We start from the raw sequence: 14,871 nt of genomic DNA, 5'->3' as shown, positions 1-14,871 counted from the left end.
CGGGAAAAGTTTGACAGTAACTTATAAAGTAAATTTTAAAAAATCTGGCATGGATTCTCCATCAGCCACCCAAGCTCTCAAGTGAAAACTACCACACTAACAAAGGGCTAGTCTACACTACACGGTTAGGTCAACATAAGGCAGCTTATGTCGACTTAATTATGTCAGTGTCCACACTACAGCCTTCCTCCCACTGACATAAGGCCTGGTCTACACTGTGGGGGAAGGGGGAAATCGATCTAAGTTACGCAAATTCAGCTACGCGAATAACGTAGCTGGACTCAATGTACTTAGATCTATTTACCGTGGTGTCTTCACTGGGGTAAGTCGACAGCTGACACTCTCCTGTTGACTCTGCCTGCGCCTCTTGCCCTGGTGGAGTACCGGAGTCGACGGGAGAGTGCTCGGCGGTCAATTTATCGCATCTAGACTAGACACGATAAATTGACCCCTGCTTATGTTGACAGGGGAAGCTTCCGCCTTGATTGAAGAGACCATATCAGCTGTTTTTACACTTGGGAGAACTAGGACACTGCAGAAAGTTTACAGTTTAGTACCTGGGAGATAAAGACAAATTGGCCTGTACTAGCTAAGCTTAGAAACTAGCCATTTAAAAAGGAGAATGGCAGTCCAGATTTTAAAAATCAAAAGCTAATCATTGTGAGAGATAGGATGGAGACCTTCCAGGTATGACAGTGGCATTACATTTTCCCTACCTTTCTAATTATTGTACTGTATAATGGGGTCAGGATTCACCACTGCTGGTTGCTCCTGGAATTAGCTAGTCAGCTGTGGAGCACCCTCTGCGCGGGGTGTCTTGCCCGCTGTTTGCTCTGCTGATTTGGGAACCGTCTTGCTCCCCACTCACTTCAGGACACTGCTGTCCGGCAGCACCCACTACCCCAATCTCACCCCCTTCCAGGGGGCAGAGTGGGAGGGGAGGGTAACAACAGTCCTTCAGCTTACACCTGCCTCAGTGGCCAACCACAACCCCAAAGTCTAGCCCCTCTCCTCAGGGGCAAGTTGCAATCTGTCTCAGCCACACTCCTCCTTGGCCAGGTGCAGTTCAAGGAGGGGACCCAGGCCCACCCGCTACTCTGGGTCCCAACCCAGGGACCCCCTAGCAGCAGCTTCTCTCCCCTCTTGTCCATCTACCTTCCCTGGGCCACTTCCCCTTTGGCCCCTTGCATCTTCTCAGCCCTTCTAGTCAGGGGCCACAGCCTGGCAGGTAATGGGCCGGAGTTCTCCTCGGCTCCCCCAAGCCTGCCCAGCACTGCTGTGTCCAAGGTACTACCTCCTTACCTCAGGAACCAGTCCTCCTCCCTTGCTAGTCAGGGAGAGACTGCCCTCTCCTTTGCTAGGCAGCCTTTATATAGGGCCCAGCCCTGATTGGCTGCCTCTTTCTTTGCCCTGATTGGCTCTCCACAGGCCTTTGCTGATTGGCTGCTGGTCTGCGCAGCCTCTCTGGCCTGTTCCAGCCCTTTTCTCATGGAGTGGGACAGCCGCCCCACTACATACTGTTTAACATATTTGTCATGGAAAGAGAATTTCCAAAGATTTAAAATAAGCTTCTCTGTAGGTTGCCCTTAGGAGCGGCCAAATCAAAATGACAGATACAATTATTCTTAAGAGAGACAAAATTCTTATTGTTCATGTGAAATTGTGTTGGGTTATAACCTAGAGGCAAAAAATTAATCAATACACTTTAGGTAAAAACTTACTTTCTCTGATAACATATTTTTAAAAAGTCACGACCAATTACAAATGAAACTACCAAAACACAGGATCCTGGAAAACCTGTTCTAAGGAAATATATGCTACAACTGGCACCTAAGCCTTTGATGTTGCATTTTGAAGAAGAATAAACTTTGGAAACAAGCTTCCTGTTGTAGTGGAGTATGCAGGAATGTGAAAAAATAGATTTTAGTAGTTCCTTAAGAGAAGTTAAAGTTGATTTGTACTATGACCTGGGCTATAAGATATTAACATATACCCCTCTCTGGTCTTATCAGACTTCAAATCAGACTTAAATTAATTTAGAAAAGGCACACAGTAATAATTTAAAAACTCTTTACATTGTGGTATAACACTAGTAAGACTTGTATACATATAATGAAGTGGAGAATGGATCCATGAGGTCTCTCTGCATATGTATTTTTAATGTATGTCAGCATTGTATCAGTAAGCCACTGCATGTATTCAGTTGAATATATTGATGTGTGCCTCATAGCTCACTCTGTTGAGTATAAAAATACACTTTTATTTTATATATATATAGTAGTGAAAGGTTGGAGATTACTGTTACTATATCTGAGCCGCTTGTTCTTGTTCTGAGAAAAAGATCAAATTAGAAAATTAAATAGGTCTAAAGTGGTGAAACAAGACTTAAAATTTTACTTAATATCCTTTTTTTAGGACTCATTTTGAGAAGGGGGCATTTAGAAGTCATTGTATTGATGGCAAAGGACAACAGAATATTATAATGTACCACCATATCATCTATTGAGTAGTCTGTTAGCAAGATGAAGTTCTTCCTCAGAGCTCTCTGAAGTGCAGCAAGTTCCACTAGCTAGCAAACCAGGTCCTTAACCTTCTAACCTTGTCCTGAAAAGAGACGAGTAAGGATCAGTCCATGATACAGCTTAGTTTATTTTTTGCTCTCATCTCAAAAGTAGGATTAAGGGTTTGGCTGGTTATAAGTAAATGCTAGAATTAATTTGTCAATAGTCAGACAGGCCTTTGAGGATATAAAACACTAAATAAATGAGTAAATACTAGAATGAATTTGTTAGTAGTCAGACAGGCCTTTGAGGATATAAAACACTAAATAAATAAGTATTTTTCTTATTACCGAGGAGATAAAAATCCACGCTAGTCATTTTGATTCTTCAGAGAGAGGTACATTTTAACTATAGCAGCAATTTAGTCTATTGAAATCAAGGACTCATAAAAATAAATCCATCTAGCCAGATTTTTATAAAGATAAGGCAGTCATCCAAATACTCTTTGCTTGATTAAAGCAGGATTTCAACTATCAATCACCTTGACAATAATCTTCTCACATCCACTTTGAAGCATCTTAGAGACCTTATTTCGTAAGTCACTGGCTTCTTACCTGGAGTGGATAAATCTTTCATTTGATACTATAGCCTATTTGAACTATATAACAATGAATGTCTTAATATTATGGTTCACCAGCAGGTTGTTGTTGAGATTAAAATTTTTATTTAAACTTATGTTTTATGTAAAGGAGAATTTAAAACCACAGAATTTGCTCATTTGTTTGGGTCCTAGGAACCTTGGAAAATTGAGCACACTTGGGCCACTATAATGATTTGACTACATAAATATAGAAACAACAGATATTAGCTACCAATATCCATATGATTTTGTGAGTAAATTGCAAAAACATAGGTCTCTCTCTCTACCTCTTGAAAGTAAGGAGAATCTCCCTTAGAACCAGCAACCACAGGCAAGGCAACTACAAATTGATAAACCTGTTAGCAGGTCTGCCATATTCACTCCAGTATGAGCAATGACTAGAATATAAAAATATGAATAAATTATGTGGGTTTTTTGCAGTACTATTATTTTATTCTCTGTTTAGCTCTTTCATATACATGTTAATTTTGACATGCGATGACAAAAATCTGCCAAAAAATTTAGCCACTTATGCTTGAGTTTTCTTCTCTAATCTACAGAATTCTACAGCTCATTCTTTGTAGGTTGTGACATAAAACTAGTAAGCCACTACTAACTTTTCATATTTTTCAGATGTTATAATGGCAGGTGAAACATTGTGGTTCTCCAGATACATCAGTAACAACATAGTATCAAATATGCTAAAACATTTATATGAATGAAAAAGTTGTAATATCAGACATCAAAGTGAGAGACCCACGTTCATTATTTAACTCAAACTTCCACTGACTTGTAACTGGCAGGGTATTGCAAAGATACCTTCTGTGTTGTTAGGGGTAAAGTTGGCCCTGCCACTTCAGCACTCCATGCCATGTGATATATGCAGCAGTAAAATCAACTGCTTGCTCAGCTTTCAGGTAGTAAACAACTGCCATCTACTGATTAGACATTTATATAACTAAATTAGAACTGAGTGAATAATTTATTAAGTTAATTTTACCTCTTTCCCCTTTGGGGATTTGTCTAGAAACAGCTTTTTCTCAATTTTTTTTTGTTTGAAATTATTTGCCCAATAAATCTTAGGTTAGACTGTGCACAAAGGAAAACAGTGTGGCATTGAATATAGGAAACACTGTGTTAGGTAATTTTTAGTGGATTTCAAAATGTACTTGGTTTTCCCTCAAATATAAAAAGAGGCATTTACTCTAAAAAAAGAATGAGGAGGCTTAGTTTGTTACTGACTAAGCAATTTTAATTGTGTTTTTATTATTACTGTCTCTGGGTATAAATGTATACTTCCTTTGAAACGTTATAGGATCCAGCACAGTCTTCTGGTTTTCATCCTTCAGGGTCTGTTGTTGCAATAGGAACACTAACTGGAAGGTAAGAAGAACAAAAGCGCGGGTATCAATCAACAGTGGGTATCCGTCCATCTCACCAAATCAAAGTTGATATTCTTGTTTCTCCAACAAATAGGGCAAAATTGTGCCCTCTGATGCCTATGCTCACCTCCTGTTGACTTCAACAGGAGCTGAAGGTATTGTTGGTGGTGTTTATTATTATTATATTGCTATAGCACCTAACAACCTTAGTCCAAGACCCCATTGTGTTTGACACTGTACAAATACAGATCAAGAAAGACTATCTCTGCCCCAAAAAGCTTACAATCTAAGTATAAGACATGAGGCATCAGATGGATACAGTCAGATGGATGGAGGAATACAGGAAACAGTGAGGCAGCACTGGTAGGTCATGAAAAGCAGTGGTGGCAGTGCATCAGCAGCCTAACCTTTCTCAGGGGTTTGATGTTGTTGTTATTGTTGTAGGCATAACAGCTAATGAGAGTTTTAAGGAGGGTTCTGAAGGATGTATACAGGGAACTCCTCCTCTCAAATGTGAGGGACAGCACAGGAGAAGACAAAAGGTGTTTGCTTGAAAATTTAACATGTTTTATTATTTTTACCATTGTAACGTCCAGAGCCCCCAACCAAATTTTGTCAAGGCCCCATTGTGCTAGGCACTGTACAAGAACATAGATAGTAAAGAGACAGTTTCTGCCAGGAGAGCTTAAAATTTAAATAGATGAGACAGATGAGGGAGAAAAGAAGTACTACCTACATTGTATATAGAGGACTGTGGCCCAAAATTGCATAGGGAATCAGTGGTGGAGCCTTGATTTGAACCCAGAACTGTAAGTGCCTGAAGTACAAAACCCTCCTTTCCTTCAAGGTTTACCTGAGGGCAGAATTTTGTTCCTAATATTTAAAATATTTGCACTTCATTCTAAAATACCTTTTTATTTGATGACATGGTTTTAGTAAGTATTGAAGCAAAATTTATTTGGTTCTCTGTTTACCTTAATATCTAAATAAAAGTAAGATGTTTTGGGAGCAGTCTTTATTTTTGATACTTAATAAACTGAAATCAGCATTAAAATGCAGCTTTTCAAAGTGAAATAGTTGTAAGTATTTGTAGAAATATGTCCAGAGAACAATGTATAACAAAGCCCCAATCCACCTCATAGGAGATTTATTATGATCTAATTTTTATTTATCTAATACATAGTGGGCCTGATTCTCAGAAACACTAAGCCACCTTTACACTTCTCTGGCCTTTAAAGTAGATATAAATGTAATTAAATTACATTTAATTAAATTGAATGTCCGAACACTGTAAAAGGGCCTTAAAGAATGTGGTCCAATATACACAAGATACACAATATACATATACATCAATCATACATGCATATAACCAGTGACAATTTGTAAAATGATAATAAAATCTGAATGTAGACATCTGGCTCAATATTTGATTGATATTCTGTTTATCTACTGTTGAAAATGTTACTTTCAGTTGGCTACAAGTAACGCAGAAAATGTCCCCTTCCTATTCTTTTCCTTTTAGTGCAAAACATATGGAAGACTGCTATTTTGACATAATGAACAGTTGATTAAAACTACTGTAGATTTGCATTCTTTACTGAGCAATTTATTGGCCTTTTTCTGTGTTTACAACAGGTGGTTTGTGTTTGACACAGAAACAAAAGATTTGGTCACTGTACACACAGATGGAAATGAACAGCTGTCTGTAATGCGTTATTCACCAGGTTTGACACACTCTACTTACTGGTTTAAAAAAAGAAGTGATTGTATGCAATATAGGGTTTATTTTTTAAATTCCCCACATATATTTAAATTGGGTATAGATACATGAGTTGAAATCCTGCCTCCATTGAGTCAATGGAGCTAGGATTTTACCCAGAGGCTTTAACTCCAAGTTCCTGTTGTTGGCCCCTTCAGATATTGATGTTTAGCAGAAATCAGCTCTCTCGCTTAGATGTGTGTGTAGTACCATGTTCAGGTTGGCTTTTTTCTCAGTTTCCTTCTGAGGTTTAACTTCAGTATTTGCTATATAAAGCTGCTGTTTTATGTGCAGTGAAACATATTCCATCAAACAAGGAGAAGAAGAAAATTCTGGGTTTTTTACTTTATTAATAAAAATTTTAAGAACAATGCCCATTGTCCATAACACACTAGGACTTCATAGATTAATTTAATTCTTTCTTGCGGGTATAATTATAATTCACTTTTTTATAGATGGAAACTTCTTGGCAATAGGTTCCCATGACAACTGTATCTATATATATGGTGTTAATGAAAATGGGAGAAAATATAGTAGAATTGGCAAATGCTCAGTAAGTGACCTCCTTACTACTTATTTACTAATAACAAATAAGCATGTATACATTATAGTACATATTATGCTATGTTGGTGGAATTAATACAATACACTTCTCTTCATAGGGTCATTCCAGCTTCATTACTCACTTGGACTGGTCTGTTAATTCACAGTACCTTGTGTCCAATTCAGGGGACTATGAAATCTTATACTGTGAGTAACAAATAGTTTTCTGTGCTTTGTGCAGAGTTGATTCTAGGATATCTAATGAATTTTTAATTAAGATAAGATCATATAATCTCTAGGCTGGAACATATATTTTAATTAGTTGCTACTTTTTAGCTTAAATCAACTCCCGTGCAGCTTAAAAACTGAAAATGTCATCATTTGTTTCTCTTTCTGTAGGGATTCCCTCTGCTTGTAAACAAGTAGTGAGTGTTGAGACTACTAGAGATATAGAATGGGTTACCTACACCTGTACTTTAGGATTCCATGTTTTTGGTAAGTTTTTTTTTTCTCCCTCTCACAAACTTATGATTCTTTGCTTTTCCAATTAGCTAACATTCAGACTGTCATCTTTATTTGAAACATTACTATTCAGATTTCAAAGTGCAAATATAAAACTTCTATTGCACAATTTTTATCACTATCTGTCCTCTTATTTTGATACAGGAGACCTCTGATTTAATATTCTTGGTAGCTTCTGATACAATTATTAATTTCAACAGAAGTGAAAACCAATCACAAGCTACCTGCTATGAGAAATTACAATTGTTTTTAGAAAGCATGTATTACAATTAGAGAATTTTCATTTATGTATTTGTATTCCTACAGCACCAAAGACCCCATTCAGGATCAAGTTCCATTGAGTTAGGTGCTGTATAAACAGTGTACAATCCAGTCCCATTGTACATGGTTCTGTACAAAAAGTGACAGTCCCTGCCCCCAAAGAGCTGGTAGTGTAAATTGAGATATTCATAAGAAGTGAGTGAAATGAACAAAAAGAAAGAGAAAGGAAAAGGAGGACAAATTCAACAAAAATAAGGTGTTCCAGTTCCAGATGGTTTTGGTTTCTTTCATTGATTTGGGGGTTGTAATTTTTTTTTACATATAAACAAAATAATCCCCTGTGATCAACCATCACTAGTGGTTGACTGCTTTCTTGTAGGCCTCAAAGCACTGGTTTGTTGTTTTGAGGAGGGATTTGAAAGAGAAGAAGGTACTTGCGTTACAGATTAATTCAGGGAGGGCATTCTGTATATAAGGGGCAGCATGGAAGAAGTCATTGAGACGGTCGTGGGAGAATTCGATAAATGAAGACTGTTATCACTGGAGCTGAGGAAGTGGTAGAATAACACAATAAGAGATAAGTGTGTACAAACAGGAGAGGTAAAGCGGTGAAGGGTCTTAAAAGGTGAGGACAAGATACTGAACTTGGTATGATGAAACAGGAAACCAGTGCAAAGATTAAAAAAAAAAGGGGGGGGGGGGGAGTGGTCAGAGCAATAGGCAAGAAAGATTATCCTAGCAGCCATGTTTGGAATGGAACAGAGAGGGTAACATGTTGGAGAGAGACCCAGAAAGAGGAAGAGATTGCAGCCAAGGGCCTGAACTAGAGTTTTAGAATAGTGACAGAAAGAAAATGTTACATTTTGGAAACATTATGGAAGAAGTGGCTAGGTTTGGATATGGATTTGACATGCAGGTCTAGAGAGAAGACAGAATCAAAGATGACTGGCTGCATATTATGCTGAGATGATAAAATTCTTCTCTCTGCATGGACAGCCTCTACTGAGTTGTTAATATATTTCAACTTCTTAGGGCTAGGGTTTGAGAGTCCCTGACACTTTTAGTGTTTTAGGCCCAGATTTTTAAAGCTATTTAGGTGTTGCTGTGCTCAGCAGTGCAACACCTAACTGATTTAGGAGCCTAACTTGCATTTTCGACTCTTGATGAAATGTAGACTAAGTGCCTAAATCCTTTTTGAAAATGAGATTGAAGCTCCTATACCAGTTAGGTGTTGCAATGGTGAGTGCAACAATAGTTAAATAGCTTTAAAAATCTGAGCCTCGGTGCTTAGCTTCAAAGGCTCTGAAATGATGCCTATTTTAAAATGAGTATTCTCTAGTGTAAGTAATAGTTTATTTATATCAGATTTGTAAAATGAATCTGCTGCCTTTTTCATGTATCTAAAGAAATGATCACAGTGGTCCTATTCCCACCCCCCTTAACTTCACTGGTTCCCAGTTCACTTCAGGATTTGATTCAAAACTGCCATCTTTGGTTTTTATACTGTAATTCCTCCATTAACTCTATCCAGCCTGTCTTACAGACTCTCCTCCCCTCTCAGCTAGCTCTCTACCTTCATATAGTTTTGACTCTGTTGGTGCAAAAGCCTTCTCTCTGTCTGCACTAGCATCTAGAACAGCTTTTCTCTACCTCTTAAACTTAATTTCTTTAACCTCATTCATAATTTTATCCCAGAGGAAAGTACATTTATCTTTCCTTTGCATATCTCTCTTTATTTATTTTTATATCTTGATCATGCAAAGGGATATTTCTGCACAGAGTCCCATTGAAGTCAGTTGAATTTGGGGGTTCAGTAGTTTCCTTTCTTATTATTTTCAGTAATCCTTTAAACTGTTTTGGGAGAGTTTGTATAAAAGATGCTATACAGAATAAAATTATACCAGTGATTAAAAACATGAAACCACTTCCTTTCCGTATTTCTGAAGTCATTACAGATTTATAAGTGTGGGGGGAGGGGAGGAATTGCTCTTAACTCAAACACTGAATGTCATAATAATTTAATACTCAACAAAACAAAAAACTGCACCTGACTACAACATTGGACTCTCTCAAATGATTAAACAACCTCTGTGCTGAATGGGGGAGTAGATCAAATCTAAAGGACAAAAAAGCATTAAAAATCTTAAGCGGCAAATAGCTATACATAATGCTGTATAAAAAGAAAATTTAAGTTTCCATAACCTGTTTTATAATGTTTTTACAGCACGCGAAAGCATGCAGGGGCTTTACAGACCAAACATAAAAACCTTGTCCTTCCCCTAAAGAGCTTACAATCTAATTTTAGAGGTGACACAATATGTGAGACCAACAAGCAGTAGGGGACTGGGATGAGGAAGAAGGGTTATCGTAACAAAAGCATGTCATAATTCAGTTATAACAAGTTCATATCTTCTTGACCATTCATTAGTCACTTTATTATTATTTTTAATGGTATAATTCTTGTAAACACCACAAGTGGGGTTTTAGGATAGATTTGAGTGAGGAGAACCTGCTGGTTGTACCTTTTTAATAAGCCTCCTACCTACAGGAAGTCATTCATTATCTGTAAATTATGGAGAAGGGAAGGAGAAAAGCAGTAGTTTAAAATTGTACCTCCAGTTGTTGTCTCTTATGTACACATGTATTATGATATAATACCTGAAAGCTCACAGCTGAGGCCCCAATTCAGCAAAACACTGCTTATATCCTCCTTGTTCAGCAAAGGACGTATGCATGTGCTTCATTCGCATTCAGATTTTGGGTCTTATGCACATTTTTAAAATTCATTATTTGGTTTTCTGAGTCAGGGCCTGAATCACTAGTAATTTTGAGGGATTTGGAGGTTGGTTGTTTTTAAACAGGTGGCCTCTTCATTAATGTCATAACAAAAAAAATTAGCTAACATTTCTGTCCTGTATGTGTAGCAGAAATATTAAAATAGTCACTACATGTTTTCAGGGGTATGGCCAGAAGGTTCAGATGGAACAGACATCAATGCTGTCTGTCGATCACATGAGAGAAAACTGCTATCAACAGGGGATGATTTTGGCAAAGTACATCTCTTCTCTTATCCGTGTTCACAATTTAGGGTAAGATATTTACTTTGTTAGAGTACAATCTTGCAAACCTTCACAAACATGGGAAATTTTGTTCCTCTGTTGAGTGTCAAAAAAAAAAAAAAAATTAAATCAACAGGACTTCTTATATGCGTAAGTGTGGATTTACATGTGTAAGTGTGGATTGGCACTTTAATATAGAAGTCTGCATTTTAAAATAGTCCGACTTCATTGATAGAAATAAGGTGACAATTTTATTTTATTGTCGTTTGAATGCTATACATAATTAAATATTTGTTATGGTAATGTATATTATTTATCTGCAGTAATAACATCCTGTATTGATATTTTCCAGGCTCCAAGCCATGTGTATGGTGGACATAGTAGTCATGTAACTAATGTAGATTTTCTGTGTGAAGACACCCATCTCATCTCCACAGGTGGAAAAGATACAAGTATTATGCAGTGGCGAGTCATTTAGAGGAAACATCGGTGTGAACACACACAGTCATGAGATGACCATGCACAGAAGTTCTGTACAAACTGTATATTTAAAACTTAAACAGTACATTTGCAGTTTAGCCTGGTCACTGTGATTCTGTTTAAAAATTCTTACAGACCTCAGGAAAATTAAGCCCCGTGCTGATTATCTTACTCAGTTTAGTGATTCATTAAGTATCACTCCTAAAGAATGAGCTATATTTTTTCTTTTGTTGTACAATATATGCAGCAGTACAAGTTTAATATAAAAACATGGCTTGAAAGTTTTCAATACAGTGATATCAGCAGAACTGGTGACTATCGTAACTGTTTTCTACAAACTCCACTAAAATGGTCACAAAAATGCCTTTCAGAAAACTGTATATATATGCTTAATTGTCTCACTGTCTACACTTTGTACTGTATATCTACCTATTTAGAAAAATCTATGGCAGCAACATTGAGGTACTGAATTGTTTCTGGTAGATGGTGATGAATTCATACTAAAAGAATAAACCTAGCTAGAAGACACATAATAATTAACATGTTAGATATGAAAATGTGAATGTTAGAATTCAGTAATTTGCATTTTCTTTGGGAGTAACAAATCTTTAAATTCCACCAGTGAGGAACTGTATTCTCTTTCAAATCAGCAGGTTATACTCCAGTTTAACTTGAATATCTCAAAAGGGTTTACAGACGTTTATCTAGTTCAGGTATTCCATATACGCTTAAATTTAAAAAATCTTTTTTACTTGTATATGAACAACTTCTTATCAAAAACAAAAAGCAAAACTTGACCACATCCCCACTATTGGTTAATATATTTAACTAATATGTATATTAATCAGCATGATGCTATATTGTACATGTATAAGATTTTAGCAGTTCATTATACATGGTAAAGCAATCTAGGCTTTACTTTTTTATGCTTATGGATATTGTATATTTGTATTTTAAGACCAAGTAGACCAAGTCTAAAGATATCTTTTTAAATGTACCATAAACCTGCAAAGGGAAAAGGAAGTATTCGAAGCCTACATGAAATATTAATGTGTAACTTCTGGCCCCTGTGTTTTGTGCATGGATGGATATTTATAGTATGACATAAGATTGTGTTTTGCAATGAAGTAATAGTGGAGGTGATATAAAATGGGTAAGAAGGCCTTATCAATTTTGATTGTGAAACAGATTGAAATTTATTGTTTACCTTGAGGAATGTATCTAAAGAATTTAAAAGAGCAGAGTAATAAGCAGACTCTGAAAAGTTAATATTAAAGTTTTGCTTGTAATGGACAGTAAACGTTTTAATTCTCTGAACTCTAAAACACTGGTTGTTTGTTTAGAGTGGTTAAATGAAATGAAATCAATGAATTTTGAAACCTTTTTTATTACATCTCCAGCCTGCTATATTGAAAGTGCAGGACAATAATAAATCATGTATTAAAGTGCTTTGTTTTGATGTATTCTTCCTGTGCAGTTTAACACAAATTCATTTCTACATTAAAGCTTTACTGTGATCTGCTTTCACTTAATGGGATACATTTTTAAATTCCAAACCACATGTGAAAAGATTGTTGGGGAATGAAATCTGAGTTTTTGTGTATGTAATTATTTGCATACCTATAGAGCAGGGATCAGCAACCTTTGGCATGCAGCCTGCCAGGGTAAGCACCCTGGCAGGCCGGGCTGGTTTGTTTACCTGCTGCGTCCGCAGGTTCAGTCAATTGCAGCTCCCACTGGCCGCGGTTCGCCGTTCCAGGCCAATGGGGGCAGCAGGAAATGGCGCAGGCCAAGGGATATGCTGGCTGCCACTTCCTGCCGCCCCCATTGGCCTGGGACAGCGAACCGCAGCCACTGGGAGCCGCGATCGGCTGAACCTGCAGACGCGGCAGGTAAACAAACCGGCCTGGCCCGCCAGAGTGCTTACCCTTGCGGGCCGTGTGCCAAAGGTTGCCGATCCCTGCTATAGAGGATGCTTTTGAAGATTTGACCAATAGTGTGTTCATATAGGGTGAAAGTCAAGAGGACCAGGATTTCAACCTGCAAGTTTATTTATTGATTCTTAATAACTCCTTAATACAACAAAACATTTCAAAGTTCTGCTGTTTATTTCTGTACTTTCCTTATATTGTGGAAGAGAGATGTTTTTCATGCAGTAAATATGAATTTAAAGAATTGACCTTAAAGGGAATATTATCCCACAGTGGGGGAGATGGTCTTTATATGAAAACTTTGCAAATGATCCATATACAAGCTTAAGTTCTGCACACTAAGTATTATCACTACTTTCCTCCAAATTGATGAAGTGGTATATTCAGCTTGTTTTCTGGGGCCACAAAATTTCCAAACTGGTTAGTTGCTAGGTTTGGTTAAAACAAACTCCATATGTCTGAAACTTGTCAGATGACAACTTATTAAATCTCAAAATCATACCTGTTTTTTCAACACTGTACTGTTTTCCAAAAGTCTATGAATAAAGAAATGACAAAGATAAATTGACAAATATCCACTGCTTTCAGGAATATGTCCTTTTTTCCCTGTTTGTTTCTGATTATAAAAACAAAAGAAAAAATAAGCCAGAACTTTAAAACATAGCCCATTTTTAAATGAATATTTTGCTTGGCTGCATTTTCCCCTCCTGTTCATTTTTATATATTCTTATTTTTAAAGCTTCTTTTCCCCTTTCCAGCTGGTGCTAGAAAGTATCTGTCATGAATGAGAAACATCTCATCTTGTTTGGAGGACTTGGCTTGTTTTTATACTGCTACTAGGAAATGACACGCTGCTGCAATGGGAGAAAAGAACTGACTCAAAAGCATAGTTTCCTTTGAAATGATTGATGGCAAGGAGCATAAGGCATGAAAGATAATTGGATTACAGTTACAAAAATTCTCTGGATGAAATCTTGCTCCATTGAAGATGATGGTAGTTTTTCCTTTGACTTCAATGTGACCGGGTTTTCACTCCTTAGAAGATATACAGATTTGTATGTTAATGTATTCTATGGCCTGTATATATAGCAGGTCAGATGAGATGATCACAGTCAGCCCTTCTGGCCGTATCATCCATGAAAAGTACAATACTGTTCAATTTAATAAGCTACTTTTTACTTAAACCATTGCCTCAAATCTATTATGTATTTGTTTATGGTAGTGCCTGTCTTGTGCTAGATGCTTTGCAGACACTCAAGAACTGTCCTGACCCCAAGAAGCTTACAGTTTAAGGACAGACAGACAAGTAGATAGATGTTGGGGAAAGGAACCTTTTTTAATTCACACCAACAAGATTGACTAAAGGCAATATGTTCTATGCAGTGTTGTTATAGCCATGTCGGTCCAAAGATATTAGAGAGAGAAGGTGACTGAAGTGATATCTTTTATTGGACCAACTTCTGTTGGTGAGAAAGACAAACTTTTGAGCTTACACAGAGCTCTGTGTCTCTCTCACCAGTAGAGGTTGGTCCAGTAAACTATTATGTCACCCGCCTTGTCTCTCTAAAGGCAACATGGCAAATCGAGTTTTAACAGGGAGTTAAAACGTGAGAGGTTATCCTAGCAGATAGTCCCTAGACCATCAGTCGCTAAACCGAAGCTTCAGGGAGGAAGGGTGTGTGTGTATAAACACATAATTTCCCTGAGGTTACTGACACCCTACAATAGTCACAAAATGTCAAACAACTTCAAATGACATTTTCTTTTTTGTATTTTCATAACTCGAAAGGCCA

General features: G+C 37.2%; 1 protein-coding gene across 3 annotated transcripts in view; it reads left to right on the top strand.

The window, feature by feature from the left end:
• The window catches only part of EML1 (EMAP like 1), a 183,965-nt gene extending 171,137 nt beyond the window's left edge, over positions 1-12,828 (top strand). For all 3 annotated transcript variants that reach the window (XM_034768149.1, XM_034768148.1, XM_034768147.1), the window contains 7 exons: positions 4,457-4,524; positions 6,159-6,247; positions 6,738-6,835; positions 6,945-7,032; positions 7,225-7,320; positions 10,567-10,697; positions 11,020-12,828. In XM_034768149.1, the coding sequence (XP_034624040.1) occupies positions 4,457-4,524; positions 6,159-6,247; positions 6,738-6,835; positions 6,945-7,032; positions 7,225-7,320; positions 10,567-10,697; positions 11,020-11,145 (696 nt within the window). In that variant the 3' untranslated portion in view covers positions 11,146-12,828. The remainder of the gene's footprint in view (positions 1-4,456; positions 4,525-6,158; positions 6,248-6,737; positions 6,836-6,944; positions 7,033-7,224; positions 7,321-10,566; positions 10,698-11,019) is intronic.
• The last annotated feature ends 2,043 nt before the right edge of the window (positions 12,829-14,871 follow it).

Source organism: Trachemys scripta, chromosome 4, assembly GCF_013100865.1.
Source record: "Trachemys scripta elegans isolate TJP31775 chromosome 4, CAS_Tse_1.0, whole genome shotgun sequence".
NCBI classification, from domain to species: Eukaryota; Metazoa; Chordata; order Testudines; family Emydidae; genus Trachemys; species Trachemys scripta.
The sequence above is the reverse complement of the archived record's forward strand: the minus strand, read 5'-3'. Positions and strand labels throughout refer to the sequence as shown.